Consider the following 21,038-nt stretch of genomic DNA (forward strand, 5'->3'; position numbering starts at 1 on the left):
AGTATACATAAAAGGTAGAATAAAATTGACTAATAATAATAATAACGGTAATAATTATGCTAAAATTGAATATAATGTAACTTATAAAAAATCCAACAAAATATTTAAATCATTCGGATAAGAACTGCTTATGTAACTAACAACAAAATAATGAAATATATATATATATATATATATATAATGGATCCTTAAAAAATAATAACAAAGTCAATTTGGAAAAACAAGAAATATATAGTTTGAAATGCGTGGATTGCAATTTAAAGTACATTGGCATGACCAATCATTCATTTTCAATAAAGAATAAAAGAGCATTCTAAATTGTATAAACAAAGGTCATATAGATAAATCAAATTTTTCTAAACATATAAATAATAACCATAGTTATGACCCAAACAGCTTTATTGATATACTTCAGTACTGTAATAATAAATTGATAAAGACAAAATTTGATAACGACATTTATACAGGCAGGTATTAAATAATAACTATAGATTAGGCTGGCCAAACTGATACCATTACCTTTTAACATAACAGTTGAGACCACCAAATTGACAGGACGTTTACATTGGCATAATTTTAAAATATACAACGACCAGCTGTTATAATTATGCAGTATCACAACTTTCATACAATTAACATGTGAAGTTTTAATTATTGTTACAAATATGATGAATAATGTCAGTTCCTGAAGATGGAAATTAATTCTGAAAGTGCTTGAACGTGTGAATTCATTTGTTGGTAAGCAGTTTTTTATGTATTAACTATAAATAATAATAGCAATACTAATTTATAGTAAGTAGAAATAATGATAATAAACTTCAAATATTCTGAGAAAAAACAAATACTAATGATAAGATATTGTAAGTGAGAGGAATGGTTGGAATTAAATTAAATTTTTAATATATATATATATATATATATATATATATATCGTATGGTTTTACAAGTACACAAAAGTATCCACAATCAAATGGAAATGTCCAAATTTGACAACCGGTCCAGAGCACTCTGAATCACTTGATGTAGACTCCCCAGATCACCGTCAAATGCTCGAAGTGGGCGCTCCGTAACAATATGTTCTATTCTCTGCTCCGCAGTCACAGTTAGCAGACGAGCGGAAACCCCACCTCTTCAAGGTGTAACCACACCTCCCTTGACCCGTCCTAATGCAGTTCAGCCTCAACCAGGTTTGGCGCGGTAGTTGGATTCCCTCAACTTTCTTTGTTGGATCTTGAACCAGGTAAACATTGTTGGGTCATTTCATGGTAGTCAATGAACATCATGGTAGTCGCCTCCTGGAGGCCACATCAACAGAATTGATACTTTCTAAATCAGCCCAGGGTGGTTTGCGTGATCTCAGCCGAGTTGTTGGTAGATCTTGTAGGGCATCGTACAAGGAAGAGTTCTTATGAGAAATGATCCTCTTGAGCAAGTCTATCTTAGCTGCTTTCTTCCTCAGATCTTGTGGAGCAGTATTAGCCAGGACAGGCAACCACTGAATGGCAGTAGATGTAACAGTACCAGTGATAACCCTCATGGCTTCATTGAGCTGCACGTCAATCTTTGTTGTGTGGGCACTGATTTCCCACACAGGGGTGCAATATTCACCAGCCGAATACTCAAGAGTGAGTGCAGCATAACGTAGAGTCCACACCCCACTTGCTTCCTGCAATCTTGCAAAGTAGGTTCACTTTTGAGCCAAGTTTCTTAGATAACCTGATTCACTGATGTTTGATTGTCATGGACCAATCCAGAATGATTCCCAGTTATATTGGATTGTAATTATGGGGCAGTTGGATTCTGTCGAAAGTCACATGTTACCTGTAGCTTCCTTACGGCTTCTTTATTATTTAGATGGAATGCTGTAACCTCATTTTTATTTGGGTTAGGCTGAAGTCTCCATTTATGGAAGTAATCGCTCAATTTCATCAGATCTCACATTCCCACAGTGCATAAGATCCTCATGCTATATGCATAGCAATAGCTTATCTATGGAGCATGAATCCTTAGATAAGCTATTATTTATGGACTACTGTACAAGCACAAAATATACTGTACAAGCACAAAACTACAATATGATATTGTGATAGTTTGAAATAAATAACATTTTATAATTTATTTAAGTCATTGTAATTTCTAATACTAATAATTTTCAAGTCCCCTTCACTTCTACACAAAATCTTACCATTTTTGAAACAAACGTATTTATACAATTTCTCTATAGCTTTTATTCTACATTCCTTAAATAATCCACCGAAAAAATAAGACATGTGTTCGTTAAAAAAAATATTTGAATTGCCATTACTGGTTAAGATATCAGCACAATTAGTTAGTCGCAAAACTTATTTTTGTTTCTTTCATGCACATTCAATCCATGAATCCTTGATGACCCTGTAATGGATCTGTATTAACAATCTGCATCTTCTTTCTGGAATCCTGTGTACGCTATATGCATGTCCTCAGAACTGTGTTTAACATTTATAAATTCAGCAAGGTAAGTAATATCCCATTCACATCCTCCATACCCTGATTAGAAATACCCTGAATGTCTAAATTCATCCTCTACTCATATCGTTCCAAATCATTCAACTTATCTGTAAATCTGAAATCTGCCTATCATGATCATTAACAATTTTATTGAGAAATTTTATTTCACTTTTAAGGTCTTTATTTTCTTTTTTTATCTCCAAAACCTTGTTTAGAAGTTCATCATATTTTTTTGCAAAAAATTCAAGTGATTTTTCTACATTACTAACTGAGTTTTTCCAGTCTAACAGAGAGTTTAACTTATTATTTACAGAATTTAAAATTTCTCCCACATCACCTGATATGAAATTATTAGATAGACATACCTTGCACAGCCAAGCTTCTTTTTCTTCTTTAGTCATATTAATGTAGGTAGTTTTGTTAACACTACACTTATAATGAAATAGTGACTCACAATTATTACACATAACATGTTCACCATTTGCAGCTAAACTCTTATTACATTTTCCACAAACGCTTTCCATGTTTAAAAGATGTAATACAAACTAGTGATTAAAACTGTTTAAATAACCTCGCAAAATCAACAAACAGCAAGAGAAACCAACACATCCGCTTCTACAATTGCCACTGATTGAACAGGAAGGAAAAAGAATTTTAATATTTTATAATATCAATATATAATTTTTATTATATTTTTTATGGATACTTTATATGTATAAAGTTTACTATTATATTTTTCTTTTAAAAGTTAATTGATGAAAATTAAGCACAGGTCTTGGTCTGTGATAAATCACAGACCAAGACCTTTCTAGCAGAGGACTCTGACTTCTTTGGTGTCTTGCCTCTTGGTATCAATTGTTGTTTTACTATTTATTTAACAGTAATACAAAAGCTAACAATTGTTCCACATAATAATTTTATTGAATTTTATAAATTTTTCAGCATAATTAAATTTCAACTAACTAAACTAGATGTGACTAAGAATAGATACTGTTTATAATTTATTCATTTTCTATGGCTAGAGAACAATTTTTGATATAACTTTACAAAATGAGATAAACCCTGTTATTACATATATCAATAGTTTGATTTAATCTATTGACAAGATACAGTCCCTTAAGAGGTAAGATAGAGAATGATTGACCATATTTCTTAGAATAACAAACAACAAATCCCGTCTAGGTCTATTTGGAGGCACAAACAAACAAACAAACATGCTCCAGTAGCGTTGGAAGCTCCACCAAATGATTCATAAATTTATAAAAAAAAGTACTAATGAAGTGATTTCCTGCCTTACTTTTAAGGATTCAGCATTAAATTTTTATCTCAGATTCTGAGTGTGATATCTCAAAAGACAAAAGTTTTTGAATATAAGAATCGTAGAAATTTATTCTACACAATCTAGATTGAATTCAAGTACATTGTAGAAATGGATTCCAGACAACCGATCCATATTCCAATCTGCCCTGTATAAAAGTGTAATCTTATTATTGGGATGATATCCAGTTGTTTCTTTGCTTCAATTTTCTGTAGTGATGACTGTTATGAATCCGTTTATCTTCTAGTTAAACATTGTATTTTATGCATTATTTTACTCTCTTATTTCTACATCCTTTTTTTAAGTTTGACTCTAAATGCTTAGACACCTAATAGAATATTCAATTTTAATAATGTAAGAGAATTATCATTTCAACATCCCTGTAAATTAAATTAAATTTTTAAACTCTTTAAATCGGTACTTATTTATCACTTTACAACACTTATTTTTTATATTAACAGCAATTATAAATTATTAATATATTGCACTAGTAATTAATTATTTGATGCAAAAATAAATACATCTATTCATACAATACAGATTCAATGTTAATGTAAAGTATTTATTTATATCCATTATTTAATTCTATAGAATTTCTATTTTACAAGTAGTAATTTATAAAAGATTAACACATCTTTATTTTTGTGTACTAGGAAGTATTGCTGAGTATGTGTTTGTGTATGATTGAAATTTTTTTTTTTTTTTTAGGTGATCAGGCATTTCCAAGAGAAAAGACATTAAATCATAAGGTATAACACTCTTTTTAAGATTTCTATTATTTATTTGTTTTATAAACTTTAGGTCATAATTTATTGTCACTAGCAACCACCTTGATGTATTAAAATGGATTGCTAGCAAAGTACTGTAAACGCTGTCTGGTGCTGTATGGAGTTTCCCCCTCTCTCTCTCAGTGAGGGAGACAGTAACATCTCATTAAAATCCCATTGTTTTTGTTACTTTTCTGTTATAATTTTGCTTAGTTTATGTTTTAAATATTTAGTGAATCATTAAATTTATTTATCTGTTAGTTCTATAATTGATTGAGTTACTTTTATAAATAATATTTATTTATTATGTATTGTTTGTAAAAATAATTTATTATGAAATTCTTACTGTGGTTCGGGTATTTAAATAACTTTACAAAATGTTTCAATATATAATTTTATTGAATACAGATTAATAGATATAAGAATAATACAGATGAATGATTAAAAATACAAATTTAGTTTTTAGTAAATATTTATTAGGGATGAACATTTAATCTTTATTACCCTTAATATTTAATCCTTAACATAGTACAAATATTTTATAAGAGATTGATTAATATAAATTGATGTTTATTTTAAAGTAACAATAAATGTATGACAGTATATTTAATTTCTCAAATCTGCAGGTTAATTCCATTATTGTTTTAAGCTTGATTTGGTAATAAACAGACCTCTGCTCTGCTTCATGTCACCATTTTCCTTTAAACAGATTTTCAAATTATAGCTTAGATTACAGTAGCATAAGTAAGGTAGTAGCTCTGAACAGTGAAAACAAAAGTTTACAATTTAACAGATAAAAATAGTCATCTGTTTAGAAACAAATTGGTTTTAATAAAAGAATTGTTATCAGGATCTGATAAAAATCTCCTGATGTAAATCCACTGTTATTAAAAGCAAATAATTCATGATCATTTGTAATAGAGCCATCCTCTTAAAACTATTGAATAATTTATCTTTTTTTTCTATGTTCACTGGCCTAACCAAAAAATTATTCATACTTCATTAAACTATTTTGTTTTTGTTACTGATGTTGTAATGTCTTTACAAACTACAAAAAAAATCATGAATAGCATTTGACTGTATATTCAAAACTTTTTTTTATTTTTTGTTCTGAACATCATCATAAGCAAAAGAAACTGATTTCACTGCACAAGATTCTCTATAATGTAATAAAATATTAGTGCAGTGTGTAAAATCTACTTAAAATTTGAAGAGCAATCCCTCATTTTATTTCTCTAGTCTAGCCTAAGTTTCATATTTCACTGAAAAAAACCTATGAAAGCAATTTGCTCTTCTTTTTTCTTTTATCTTGTTGCTATGCTCTTGGTGCTCTAGAAGTTGCGATAGGTTTAACTAAAATGTAGAAGAAAACTGAAAGTGGCATTCGATTTGAGCATCTACACAGCATCAAAATCCATTTGAATTAAAATCCTGTCTGTTACCATTTTTAAAAATCACAAAAAACTTTTTTTCGTATTTTATCAATTAAGTTGGACAAGTGAATGAACTTGCACATACGATTTTGATTTTGTTACCATAAATCTTTATATAAATATGTTACTAACAAACATAGTTATTTGTTTTTTATATAAACTAATCGAATTGTTCTGTTTCCAAACAGTAAAATTTTTTAATTTCCACACCTCTGCTTAGTAAAATTACAATTTTTCAACTGTAAATAAAGGAAAGAAGTAGTGAGTAATTAAATGAATAGCAGAAATAAAGAATTTATTTATTTGTACCATAATATACAAATATATGCGGTAAAAATAAATATTTATTTAGATATGCTGTGAAGAAAACTTGAAAAACTCAACCACAGCATTTTTTAATCTTTTTGAATAAGATATGTCATCCAACAGATTTATTTTGAACTTACTTCAATAATCAAAAAATTTTCTGTGGACTGACTCTCCTGCTTGCCCAGACCAGTGGCCCAGTCCATCACTCTCCAAAAACTTGAAACATTCTGCCATATATTCTAGAACTACGTGGATTTTTAAGGATTTTGAGATATCTGTTGCTTCAAATGCTTTGCATAGTTCATTTATGTGCTTATCTAGCTCTTCACTTTCTATAGATGAAATTTTCTTTGTAGAAAAATAAGTGCTCACAATTTTGTCCATTGCTTTAAATGCTGAAACATACGGCACTAATCTCAAAGGCTCAAAGTCACCATAAATCCTTGGATTGAGAAGTTTGTCAGTCTTTTTCAGTATTACTCTGCAGGCATTTCCTTTGAGAATGTCTCCTTGATAATATTTGGGAACAAGCTTTAACTTAGATGGCTATACCAAAGCCTTTTCACAGCTTACCAGAGGAACCAAAACAAATGATATACCCTTGTAAAATATGTAGTTCAAGAATAATACATTTCTGAGTAATGTAAATGCTATCGTGCTAGTCAAATGATTGTGGATTAACAGTGCTGTGGCAGAGTCTAGCGACATTTTTATTTTTGCTCAAGGAAAAAAACAGCTGATAATCCTTGCTCAAATCTCCATAAGATTTCAATGTTGACGAGTGATCTGCAAGATAGAAATCATTATCGTTATTAGAAACAACATTAGTTACATTATTATTAATATACTTATGCTCTCTCAATTCAGTCAGTGAAATGAAGCAGTAAGGGCATGGAAATATTGCTGTTTGCTGACCATTGATCATGATTAGAATTTTTAAAACTGATTCAAAGTTAAATGTTGTTTATGTGTTTTTCAATTTCAACAGCAATTGAATGTTATTGTAGGTTTCTTTTGTACGAGGAACTACGGATGGTAAAATCAATTTATTGACGCTTGTTAGCACACTTTTACGACCTGTTGTTCTACCTTTGAATATGTATTTCTGCACTTGTCATCTGATTCTATTGAAGAATCTTTTAGAGATACAGAGAAGAAAATTTTGAAAAACTGTTGACCACTGTCTGCCATGATTTTCATGTTGACATTTCCAATCAAGTGTCATATAATGATATTAAATGTAATTGCCTATACATTACAAAACTCATTTATACATTTTTACAAAAAGTATTGATTCTTTTTCTTTAAAGCAACTAAATGAAAAGTTATTAATTTCCTTATTCTACACATTTATTAAAACCATGTCAAAATCAGGTAAAACATTGCTTACAGTATTTCTTCTCTTCCAAGCACCTGGTTAGAGTGGTAACAGCTCTATGGATCTGTTCAATGGCAGACTGCCCACTCTTGAAGCCAAATTGAAGATATGGTATAATCTCCTCTTACTCCAAGAAAGGCCAAAGCCTGTGGAAAAACAACTTTGTGAGTATTGGTGAAAACTTATTGGTCTGTAGAAAGTAACATCATAAAGAGGTTTAACTGACTTCGGGACCCTATATAGGAGACCTTCCACTCAGATGGGAAACATGTTGTTCAGAGGATCCCATTGAAAAGGTCTGTTTTCTACCAGATGGCCTGGTAAAGAAGCATTACTAAACATATTATGAGTGATCAAATCAAAGGCTGGAGTCTTTTTTAATGTCTTCCCTTCCTTTATTACTGGTAGCATCCACCTCTAGTGTTGAAAAAGATTTAATTTGTAGACATAGATAGTTATAAAATTAATAATTAATAAAAATAAATAATAATAAAAAATTAATAATCTTTTTATAACAATTTTCATTTCAATTTTATATATTATTTTATTTCACCTCAATAATTTTATTTTTATATAAATATTAATATCACTCATATTAGATTCATATTAATTTAATTTCATATTCAGATATCTGAAAAAACTGATTTCAAAGAAATTAATGATTTAAGAAATGAACTAATATATATATATATATATATATATATATATATATATATATATAAACAAATATACAGATTCTTTTATTGTATTATAGAAAAAACAAATATAAATGTAAAAAAAATATTAATCTGTAGAGATGGTTACGCTGCTTGTCACTGTCACATTTATTCTGTTTGAAAATAAATAATATTTTTTTCTCGTCTTTTCATTACTATCAATTCATTACTCATTTTCATAGTAATTAAAAAATTCACTTTTGCCTGAATCAAATCTTGATCTTGTTATAATTTTTTTACACCTGTTACAGCTGAAATACAAATAAAAAATTATACAAACAAACAGAACAAGAAAATATATAAAATGAAAAATAAAAAAACCTTTTTTTAATAATTTTCTCTATGCAAGTTTGTATAGTTTCAAACAACTTCATATTGGTAGAAAACTTATAGGTCTGTAGAAAGTAGTTTATAGTCATGAAGAGGTTTAACTGGCTTTGGGACCCTGTATGGCATACCTTCCACTCAGAAGGATACATGTTCAGAGGATCCCATTGTAAAGGTCTGTTATCTACCGGCTGGATTTGTACGGAAGCATTACTAACATCTTGTGATCAAATCAAGGGCTGGAGCCTTTCTTAATGTCTTCCTTCCTTGATTACTGCTAGCACCTCCAATGTTGAAAAATATTTAATTCGTAGACATAGATGAACCATTTGTTTTTATATTAATTATTTCTCCATTTTTTTTAACAATTTTGGAATAATTATTATTTTAATTGCACTTAAATGCCTACATTATTCCCTGGAAAAACATACATACATATATATATAACATATATATTACTTTAAAACTACAAGGGTTATTTTTTTCTCAAGATCCGATCGGTCACGAAATTAAAACCACAGTGAAAATAAAACATTTTTTATTTGTAACAAGTACTTACATAGTTACGCTGTTTCTCTACATAGTCGCCACTCCGATTTAGACATTTGTTGTAGCGTGGTATCAACTTTCCAATACCCTCGTCATAGAACGGAGCCACCTGTGTTTTCAGCCATGTTTCTACGCTGGTCTGTGCCAAAATGTTGTCCTCCTAGCCAGCGTTTCATGTGAGGAAAGAGGTGAAAATCGGATGGAGCCAAGTCCGGGCTGTATGGTGGGTGATCAAACACTTCCCAACGAAAACGCTGCAGTAGCTTCTTTGTTACAGCTGCAGTGTGCGAAAAAAAATGCCTGATGACAACATTCCTCTCCGCTTATTCTGAATTGCCCTTCGTAGACGTTGAAGAGTCACGCAGTATGAGGCTGCAGTGATGGTCGTGCCAGGTTCCATGAATTACACCAAGAGAACTCCATTCTGGTCCCAGAACACAGTAGCCATACACTTTCTGTTGGAGAAGGTTCGCTTGAACTTCTTTGGTTTACTGGGAGAACGAGAATGCATCCACTGTTTGGATTGTTCTTTTGTTTCTTCAGTTTTGAAAACGACCCATGTGTCGTGTCCTGTTACAGTTTTGTTCAAAAAATCTTCTCCTTCATTGTGGTAGCGCTGGAGAAACGTTAGGGAGGCGTCCATTCTCATTGTTTTGTGGTCGGACAGCATCTTGGGAACCCATCTCTCACACAGTTTGCGGTACTGAAGTCTCACTCATAATGGTGTAGAGAGCTGACCTTGAAATTTTAGGAAACTAATCACTCAATACAGAAATTGTGAACCGACGATTTTCTCGAATTGTCTCATCCACTCGCTCAATGAGATCATTGGTTGACACTTGCTTCCTTCCCTGACCGCCTGCATCATTAACATCTGCACGTCCTGCTTTAAAGTTTCTGCACCATTGTCGCACTTTGCTATCACTCATTGAAGTTTCACTGTACACATTACTTATTCGTCTATGAATTTCCGCTGCATTACACCCCTCAGTCTGAAGAAATCAAATTACTGCATGCACTTAACACTTGGCGCGAGATGCTATTGTTGTAGACATGTTTACATGCTAGCTGCGTGTTCAGAACTAAACGAAGTGATTGAAGGCCATACTAGAGATGCTGCGCAACATATATGCGCAAAGGTTCATCTGATTTTTGTGCAGGTTTTTATTTCCCGACTGATCGGACCTTGAAAAAAAACCCTCATATATACATTTCTAACTGTAAAATTGAAACAATTAAAAATAAATGTTTAATATAAAGATAATAGTTACAAATAACTTTCTTTTTTTTTTAAATTTTAAAACTGATTTAACTCAAATCTTGTAAGGTTTCACAAGCACTTTGTGAAATAATTTTCTTTAGATTTCAATTTTAAAAATGTAATCAAAATTTAGTTAGTTCATGAAAATAACAACCTCTAAAGATATATTAGTAACTAAAAGAAAAAAAAATTTAATTTCATTAAAAACAAAAATTTTCATTCTAAAAATAATACAAATAAGACAAACTTAAAAAAATAAATAAAATGTATAAAAAGTTACATTATTAAAATTTTGTGTGAATTTTTTTCATATCCATTATTCAGTACTTTCTCTACAATCAGACTGACCAAAAATTTCTAATTTTTATGTTTCATTTCAAGATCATTAATTAAAATTTTATCAGCAACTGAAAAATATATATATCTGAAGAACAGTTATATAAAATAAAATATAATTTTTTGTCTAAAATAATGTTACAAAAAGAAAATACATTAAAAAAAATAAAGTTACCAGGTGTGTAAATATGAAATCAGAATTTGCCCATAGTTGGCCAAATTGTAGTTACTGTCAAACATCATCATTGGCACCATTTTCTTTCTTTGACAGCTGACAGAGATTTTCAGCCCACAACAATACAAGTTTCATACAACAGCATAGTTTTAATTAGCATTGAACATTTCGAGTTTGTACCTACAAAATACGATTTGCGAACAACATTGATTTTCTGTTACCATTTAAAGAAAACTGCTGCAGAATCACATCGAATGCTTGTTGAAGCGTACAGTTAGCATGCTCTCGGTAAATGACAGTGTTTTGAGTAGTTTAAACAAAAAATCCAAAAGTAGCGATTTTGATATGAGAAACGAAGAACATGGAAGACCACCGAAAAAGTTTTAAGACAGCAAATTGCAAGCATTGTTGGATGAGGATGATGCTCAAACTCAACAGTAACTTATGTACTAATTAAATGTAACACGCGAAGCCGTCTCCATATGAAAGCCATGGAAAATGGGTTCCACATGAACTGAATGAAAGACAGCAAGAATACTGAAACACCACTTGTGAGATGCTGCTCGTCAGATACAGAAGAAAGTCATTTCTCTTTCAAATTGTGACAGGTGATGAAAAGTGGATATATTTCTAGAATCCTTAGCGTAAAAGATCATTGGTAACTCCAGGCAAACCATCAACATCGATTTTAAGGCCAAATCGCTATGGAAAGAAGACAATGCTCTGTGTTTGGTGGGATCAGAAGGGTGTGATCTATTATGAGCTGCTAAAACCTGGTGAAACTGTTAATATTGAACGCTACTGACAACAAATGATCTATTTGAATCAAACATTGCATGAAAAATTACCAGAATATCAAAAAAGGCAACACAAAGTGATTTTGCTTCATGATAATGTACTATCACACACAGCAAAACTGGTCAAGGAAATGATTGAGGCGTTCAATTGGGAAATACGGCTTACTCACCAGAGTTGGCTCCATTCGACTACTATTTATTTGCATCAGTGGGACACGCACTTGCTGAGCAGCGCGTCACTTATGAAAATGCATCGATTACTGGTTTGCCTCAAAAGAGCAACAATTTTTTGGCATGGCATTCATAAATTGTAAGAGAGATGGGAAAAAAGTATAGCTAGTGATGGACAATATTTTGAATAAAATATTTTTTATCATTTTCATGCAATAAACGTGTGTGTATTTTCTATACAAAAATTCTGGTTTCATATTTACACACCTGGTATACTGTTCATATCTTTATTATATTCATGGTTATATGTAATGTACACTTAAAACCTGAAAAAGATCTTAAAAGTATATTGAAAAAAATTAGTGGTAGTAAAGAAATGATGATTTATTATAAATATGTCTTTAATAAAACTTCTTAATGAAATATGGACAAGGAAATCAGCAAATATAAAAAAATATTAAAAAAAAAAAAAAAACAACTTTTATATAAATTATTTAAAATTTCATATAGTGTGTATATCCTTAAATTAATAACTTACATTCTGCTAACACCAGTTAATAATATTTTTAATTATCCATCATATTATATTATTATGGTATCATATAATTTTTTTATTAATTTCATGATGGATACTTCATAAACAATATTTAAAATATTTTGTTCAATGCATAGTTAAAAAAAAATTATTATTTCTTAATTAATAAACTTTTTCAGGCATTTTTTGAAGAATTTTTTTCAAGACATTTGTACATAAATATTATTAAAAAAAATATAATAGTTTTATACAAATACAATTAAATATAAATTGGATTCAACTGGAAATTGCATTGGAATGTACAAAATTACAACTGCCTATATATGTTGTTACCATTATTTACTTTTATTTTATTGTTAACAAATTATAACAAGCTTACAGAGAAGCTTGTGCGTGGGAATGTGGAAATGGAATTTTGTAGCATATAAGAAATACCATGCCTGTCCAGGATTCAAACTCAGGATACCTGCATAAAAGACCAAGATGCTACCATACCACCACAGAGATCAGCAATTAATACCAGATATTAACATTTTTAAATTACAAACTAAATGTTACAGTAAGAAAATTTACTCTAAAAGTATGTGATGGGTATTTACGCTACAACAAACTAGCTTACAGGAAAAAAATTATTACCTCTTTATGCATATTTTTTTCAATGTGATGGAAAATATTTTTTATGTCATTCAGATTGATAATTCCATCATTAATTTCATAAATATTATATTTAATATATATATATATATATATATTTTTTTTTTTTATCGTTCATAACTTATATATTTCTATTCTGAAAAAAAACTAAAAATACTCAAAATAAAGTGGTTAATTACAAAAAAATAAAAACTATAACTTATTAAAAGAATACAGAATATCTTATAACTGAGATTAAAAATATAATTATATAAAAAATAATAAATTTTACTGTGATATATTTCTATTAACATGTATCCTTTCTTTTAAATGCTTCCAGTATAAATTTTAACAAACATTTCAAAATACTGAATGCAGTTAGTAATTTTTAATTGCTGCTCAAGGTATTCTTTTAGTATCTGAAAAAACTAAAAGAAAAATCCTATAATACAAAAATAAAAATACACATCTATAGGTTATGTTGATTTTATTATAATTATACACATTTTATTATAAAAATACACATCTATAGGTTATGTTGATTTTATTATAATTTGTTAACAATTAAATAAAAGTAAATAATGGTAACAACATATTTTGGTAGTTTCAATTGATGCAGGTCATTATTACTTTTATCGATGTGGGTGTTATATCATGGATCATTATTTAATGTATACAGTGATCATTATTTGCAGTTCAAACTTCAAAATCATTTTTGGTTTTTATAATCTAACATCTACCTACTTAACGTTGTAAATTTATAATGATGTTTTGTATCAATCAGTCATCATTACTTTCAGCAAAAGCGGGTGTTGTGGATTTTTAGTTTTTTTATATTTGTGATAGCTGATGATTGACAGCTGATGTTTTATTGTTTATATTATACATAAGAAACAGGATTTCTCAGTCATATCTTTCATTAAATAAAAAAAAAAGGCGTATCTCAAAAACAGTACATCCTAGTCAATTTTTAATGCAATTTTGAAAGGCTTAATGCAATTTTGAAATTTTCCATAGGGTACTTTCAATCACCCAGACGATAGTCGTAGTCCCATGTGTCTAGCGGCCACTGTTCTCAAGATACAAGCGCGAGCGAAATTCACCTCAAACCCACTTTTTACTATGAAATTTTTCAATAAATCTACTTCTTCATCTTGTAAATTTAAGAAAAACTATGATGAGATTCTGCATCAAACAGTCATCATTACTTTCAGAAAAGACGGGGTGCAAACATAATTTTCCAAGTTAATGATTCTTTTATTGTACGTGTTCCTTCAGTTTAGCAAGACTAAAATAATTTTATAGAAAGCCGCAAAGTACAGTAAATTTAATGATCAAACAGCTTCTACATCACAATTCATAGTTTGTTATAAATGTATTTTGTAGTATTAATATACTATGGACTGTCTGTGATGTCAGGGATTCCCTATAGCAGCTGTCAATCATTCATAATTAGTTGTGTTTTTTATATATCAGTTTAGATAGATATTACAATATCATTGATCTTTAATCTCTATTTGATGTAAATTACTGTTTTTCTATGTATGCGCAGTAGCATATTAATAAACTCATAGTAAAACATGTGTTTTAACTGCAAACACAATGATTAATTTATGATGATGATGTAGGTCATCATTACTTTCAGCAAAAGTTGGTGTTGTGGATTTTTTATAGTTGTGATAGCTAATTATTGACAGCTGATATTATTTTATTCATATTGTACATAAAAAACGGGATTTCTCAGACATATCTTTCATTAAATAAAAAAAGGATGTCTCTCGAAAATGGTGTGTCCTAAGTCACGTTTAACACAGTTTTGAAAGGCTTAATCCATAGCGTACTTTGTGATCCTCCAGAACGATAGGTCCTAGTCCCATGTGTCTAGCAGCCACCATTCTTGAGATACTATCATGAGTGAAATTTGCATATGTCAATTCACCTCAAACCTATTTTTCATTATGAATTTTTGAATAAATCTACTCCATCTTGTAAATTTGAGAAAAACTATGATGAGGTTCGGCATCAGTCGGCCTTCATTACGTTCAGCGAAAACAGGGTGCAAACATCAGATTCTTTCATTGTTTATGTTCCTTCAGATTTGTGAGACTAAAATAATTTCATATAAAGCCACAAAATACAGTAAATTTGTCGATCAAACAGCTTTTTTATCACAGTTCGTAGTTTGTTATAAATATATTTTATTATAACATACTATTGACTGTCAGTGATGTCAGGTAATTCCCTATAGCAGCTGTCAATCATTCATAATTACTTGATTTTTTTTTATATATTGGTTTAGATAGATATTACAATAGCATTGACCTTTTATCTCTACTTTATGTAAATTACAGTTTTTCTACGCATGCACAGTAGCATATTAATCGATGTATGTTATGAACAAATAAAAGAAAACTATTTGTATGGTATTTTCACCAATTTTAAGCTAATTATAGATACAAATATGGGGTTTTTTTAACGTGACAAAGTTATGCAAAGATTGTGGGAAACTATTTAAAAATAAGTTTCATATTAAAGAAACAAAAGATATAATAGTATAGATAAAATAAAAAATATAATTTACAAAGCATTGAGTTGACAGATTGGTGAAATGGTAAGCATGCTGGTTTCTAGAACAGCTGACATTCCATGGCGAGGATCTGAAATTTTTTCATCTATCATTTCATCCATCTTATCTTTCTTTCTAAACTGCATGCATAACATGTTTAAAGTCATAATGTTAATATAAAAATGCAATAACCTTTGGAAATTACTATTTAAGTAGCAAAATATGCTAACATAATATCTCTGCAGTTTTTTCTTATTTTACAACTTCTACAGAATACATACTTCTCGTAATACTTATTAGCTAGTTTTAACCTTTGTTTGTTTTGAAATTCATTAAGCGTCTCTTATTTATTTAAAATAATTTATGCCATTTTTGAATTCAATAACTCTCTTACAGCTTAATTTTAATGTGTTAGGAGGGTTCATTATAACTAAAATATTGTGCTTTATTCCATCACTTCAGCAGTGTGGTTTGTTAGGAAACATATCTTAAATTTTTCAAAGCATGAAATAGCTCCATCAAAAGTTAACATTCTGAACTTTGACTACCACTTCATGCAGTTTTAAAGTTGTCATCCTGATTAGCCGTGTAAGGGTTACTGCTGTTTTTTTATTTATAAAGATATATATCGTAGAATGTATTTGAAATTTCCATTCAGTGACAATTTGGAAAAATTAGTACATTAGTATTATTCTCAAAGATAAAAATACTTTTTGTAAAAAACTTGGAGGAATGTTAAAAAATGAAATCCATTTATAGTAGAAGGGTTTGTAAGCAAATGTCTAGATTTTTAAAATATTTGTAACACTTTGAGAGTAGATATAGATGATGAACAAACATCTGGGCCAACAAAGAAATTTCCCACATTCATATAAACGGGCACAAGAAAAAATGCAAAATAAGGTTAATGAATTAGTTTTTTCATATATACAAATTCAATTAATTCATGACTGCTTACATGTTTATTTTTGTTTGTTAACCAAAAGTGTAGCTAACTTTATAATATTGTATGTATAACATGTGTAAACAAGTTAAAACTGTATGTTGTGATTTTGTTCAGTTTTTAGATTATTAACTTGTTAAAAATTATTAATTTTTAATTAATTAAATTATTAATTTGTTTAAATTAATTATTCGTATTATTCTAACCAACACACATATTTATAATACAATGATTTTAATACAAGTCATAAAACAACCACAGGTGTATTACATATTGCAGATGAAATGATATTCCCGCTCCCCTTCTGTCTATTGATGTAATTTATGTTGCACAGGCAAGTACCATGATAAGAACTAAATGTTGTTAAACAGCATGGATAAATGTTAACATCAAGAAGATCACTCATTAGTAAAAGGGTTGTTCGGATTATCTTCAGCTAATAATATTATACACATGCACCATACAGCTGGGTTGACAAAAAGGAGTGGATGGACATTTGACGCTGACGAACAGAGGAGTGATCAACGTCAATATTAGAGTGCACAATCCATTTATATACATCAATTATAGTCACTAATGAATATAAATAACATGCACTGAAACCCCTCCCCTCAGTATAGTTCAATTATTTTATTAAATGTGACCGATTTATTAGACATGACTTCAGCCATTGGCATTTTATTCCTAATTTATACACTTGATTCAGGATACTATTCCCTGTTATCTTGTTGAATTTTTATGTTATATGAAATGCTGTTTACCATCTTATCCAAGACCCTTAACATGTTTACTGCTCATCTACAGATCTGCACAGGATGGCTGTTGCTTTTTGCTTTACCAGCAGTTCAGCAATATAATGCATTTTGTTTTAAAACAAGGGACTTCAAATTTAGTTTCTGATTTCATTATTATTTTATCCATCTAAAATTAAAAGATTGATTTAAGTAACTATTTTTAGCTGATGCCAGACTATCTACTAACCAAAAGAAATTTTGTTTTTACTAGCAATATAAAAGATTATAAATCTTAGTTTTTTTTTTTTTCATTATAAACTTTATTATCATAATTTGTAGAGGATTTAAAAAAATAATAAATTAGTGTATTTTAGTTAAACTATATATATATATAGATTCACCTAATAATTAGATGGAGATTTGATGAAGATTTAACCTCATGACTACATTTTTTTTTATCGACTTGACTGGATTTTTTTTATCTCATCAAAAAGAGAAGTACACCTACCCAGATTAAAAAATATACAAGGTGTCTGATAAATATCAAAACTGTGTTTCTTTCTCTTACAGAAAGCAGTGAGAACTGGTTTTGAGTTCTTTAGTAGAGATCTTGGATATATCTAAATCTCATACATTCAGACTCTCTGCCATTCAGTTAATAGTGCTTCATAGAAGTGCAGTGTGAGTATAGGTGCATTTTCCTGGTGAAGAACGAAACTATTTAACTAGAGTTCTGGTCATTTTTTTCTGACTTTTTCTCTCATCTTTGTCAAAACTTCTTTATTTGATTTTAGGTTCATTTAGAAGATCTAGTTTCGTCACAAGTAATTTTTTTTTTTTGCAAAAAGTTGTTTATTATTAACTGATTGTGTTTTACTGCTCCAAACAGTACAGTCCAAAGACTGTTTTACTGCTCCTTTTAATTTTATCACCCTAAAAAAATATATCTTTTATATATTATGTATGTATATTTTTTTTTTAAATCGAATCGGTTTAACTGATTGCTTAATACAGTTGAGTTTCAGAATAATACTAAGTTAAAAATTGAGCAATATGTCAGTTTGAAATTTTTAGTAAAATTAACAAAACACCAACAGAATGTTTTCAAATGCTTTCGGGGAAGACTGCATATGTGTTTGAATGGCACAGAAAATTCAATGAAGGATCTCAGAATTTAAAGATGATGAATGTCCTAAACCACCTTCCACTTCAAAAACCAAAGAAACTGTAGAAAAAATTAGCCAGATTGTTCGAGAAGACCATTGGTTCAGTATCCAAGTGAAAGCTGTGAACATTGGCAAAGATACTGCACGGAAAATTTTACATGAAGATCCTAACGTGAAAACATTGTGCCAAGGTGTGTTCCTTGGCTTCCCAGACCAAAACAAGAAAAAGTTAAGCACTGCAGGAAATTTGCGCTGACATGCAATAGCATCTTAAATGCCAACCCCAACGTTTTGCCAAAAACCATTATTTGTGATAAAACCTAGATCTTCTAGATGATCCAAAAATAAAATAAAGAAGTTTTTAACAAAGATTTTTGAAAAAGTCAGAAAAAATGACTGGAACTCTGGTTAAATGGTTTCATTCTTCACCAGGAAAACGTGCCTACTCACACTGCACTTATATGTGAAATATTTTTTTTGGCCTACAGACACACTATTACAGTGGAACTCCTTCATATTCACCACAATTGGATCATATGGATTTTTTGTTTTACCTAAAGAAAAATCTTTACTTAAAGGAACAGCTTTTGAATCAACTGAAACAGTAAAGGAGAAAATGCCAGATGCGTCAAAACACCTGACTGAGATTGATTTCCTTTGGCAAGTAAAAAATTTGCTTATCAGCGTGTGTAAGTATGACGTGAATAATAAATAAAATGTAATAAATTTTTTATTGACTCAAACTTTTATTTGAAGTTTTATTGCCAAAATATGTCCAGAGTAAGGAAGTATAAAGTGCTATTGTGTGTGAGTAAATTGATAAATTTTGTGCCTTATTTTTAATATATATGTATTATTTTTTTTAGAATGATAAAACTAAAGGGAGGAGTAAAACTGTCTTTAATCCAGCATTAATATCTGAGCCTCAGTCTAATTGTTCTGTTAAAAAAGGTATTTGGTGTACATTTTTACATTAATTATTAATCTTAATTACAGAAGTTAAAATGTAATTAGTTAACTTTAGTTTAATTTTGAATGTTTTGCAGCTGATTTAAGGTCTCCAGTATAATCAATTTTAATTTCATGGAAAGACAATTTTTTGATTTGGATGTGGTATAAATGATATAATATGAAAAGAGGTGATGAGAGAGTACCCTGTAAATATTAAATGAGTAGGCTGACTACTACCCTAGCCAATTGACTGCCTTAATTTTAATTCTTTTTTAGTTAGTTTTCAAAACCTCTTAACAAATTTTAAATATGGGACTAAGTAAAAAGCATTTTATCCTGACTTTTTATAATGAAATCGGCCATTTATTAATTTCTTCTCAAAACCTCTTAAAATTTAAAAGTATTCAATTAATCAAACTTTTTAAGTTCTAATTGTTTTTATATATTATTTATTTTATTTTCCTAATGTGTACGTTGTAATCTGTTCAACTAGTGAACAATGAACAACCTCCTATGGCCCAACGAGATGAGGGTGATATGTATTACACGTAAATGGGATGTAGACTCAGGCTACAGACTCAGGCCAACCATTCTGAAGATGCGTGTTAAATTGAACCCCAATCTCCAAATTACACCCGCATCCACTAACTACTATTCAAGCCCGTATAAAAGTAACTAACTTTTACAAGGTTTTGAACGTCAGAACCTTCAACTTAAAAAATTAGCTTGTTAGACAACTGATCTGCAATGATGAGTTAACTAGACCAGACTTAATTTTATGGTTTTTTTTTTATATATATATCACAGGTTTTTTTACATTCTGATATATTTTTCTTGAATTGCTATGTAAATTAAAAATGCTTTATGAACTCTGTTATCTGTAAAACATATATATATATATATATATATATATATATTTGTAACCAAAATATACTTATAAATATGAGGTTTGACTGATAAATTTTTCACTCTAGTTTGCTACACAGGGACAAAAGGTACTATCAAGTTGAGCGTGGCAGCACGTGATAGCTAAAATACCACTCTACAAACCTGCGATAATGCGTTGAAATTTTTTACTGGTTTGTTTTCAGTAGCAGTTAAAATGGAATCAAGCATGGTCAGTATGTCAATACGGTTAAAACAGCACACAGTGATTGAATTTTTAACAACAAAAAATGTGAATCCAACAAATATTTTTCATCATTAAAAAGCAGTATATGGTAGTGAAAGCAGAATATGGAGTACTGTGAATAGGTGGGCGTTGAAATTTTGTGAATGTGAAGCTGGTAACATGACAATTGAGGACGCACCTCGCAGCAGACGACCGGTTTCTGTGACTGACAAGAAACAACAAAAGGAGGAATGACAATGTGCAGCCTCACATATTGCACGCCACTACAGAGGCTCTCTGCAAGCTGAAGTTTGAGCCTATTCCGCATCCGCCATACTCACCAGATTTGGCTCCATGCGACTTCCACTTCTTCCC

At 29.9% G+C, this 21,038-nt stretch overlaps 1 protein-coding gene across 1 annotated transcript in view; it reads left to right on the forward strand.

Moving 5' to 3' along the window:
• Blm (Bloom syndrome helicase) overlaps positions 1-21,038 on the forward strand; it is a 101,323-nt gene that overhangs the window by 11,944 nt on the left and 68,341 nt on the right. The window contains exons 3-4 of the mRNA XM_075364633.1: positions 4,514-4,554; positions 19,468-19,552. Coding sequence (XP_075220748.1) covers positions 4,514-4,554; positions 19,468-19,552 — 126 coding nt within the window. The remainder of the gene's footprint in view (positions 1-4,513; positions 4,555-19,467; positions 19,553-21,038) is intronic.

The sequence above is a fragment of the Lycorma delicatula genome, chromosome 4 (assembly GCF_047948215.1).
Source record: "Lycorma delicatula isolate Av1 chromosome 4, ASM4794821v1, whole genome shotgun sequence".
NCBI lineage: Eukaryota > Metazoa > Arthropoda > Insecta > Hemiptera > Fulgoridae > Lycorma > Lycorma delicatula.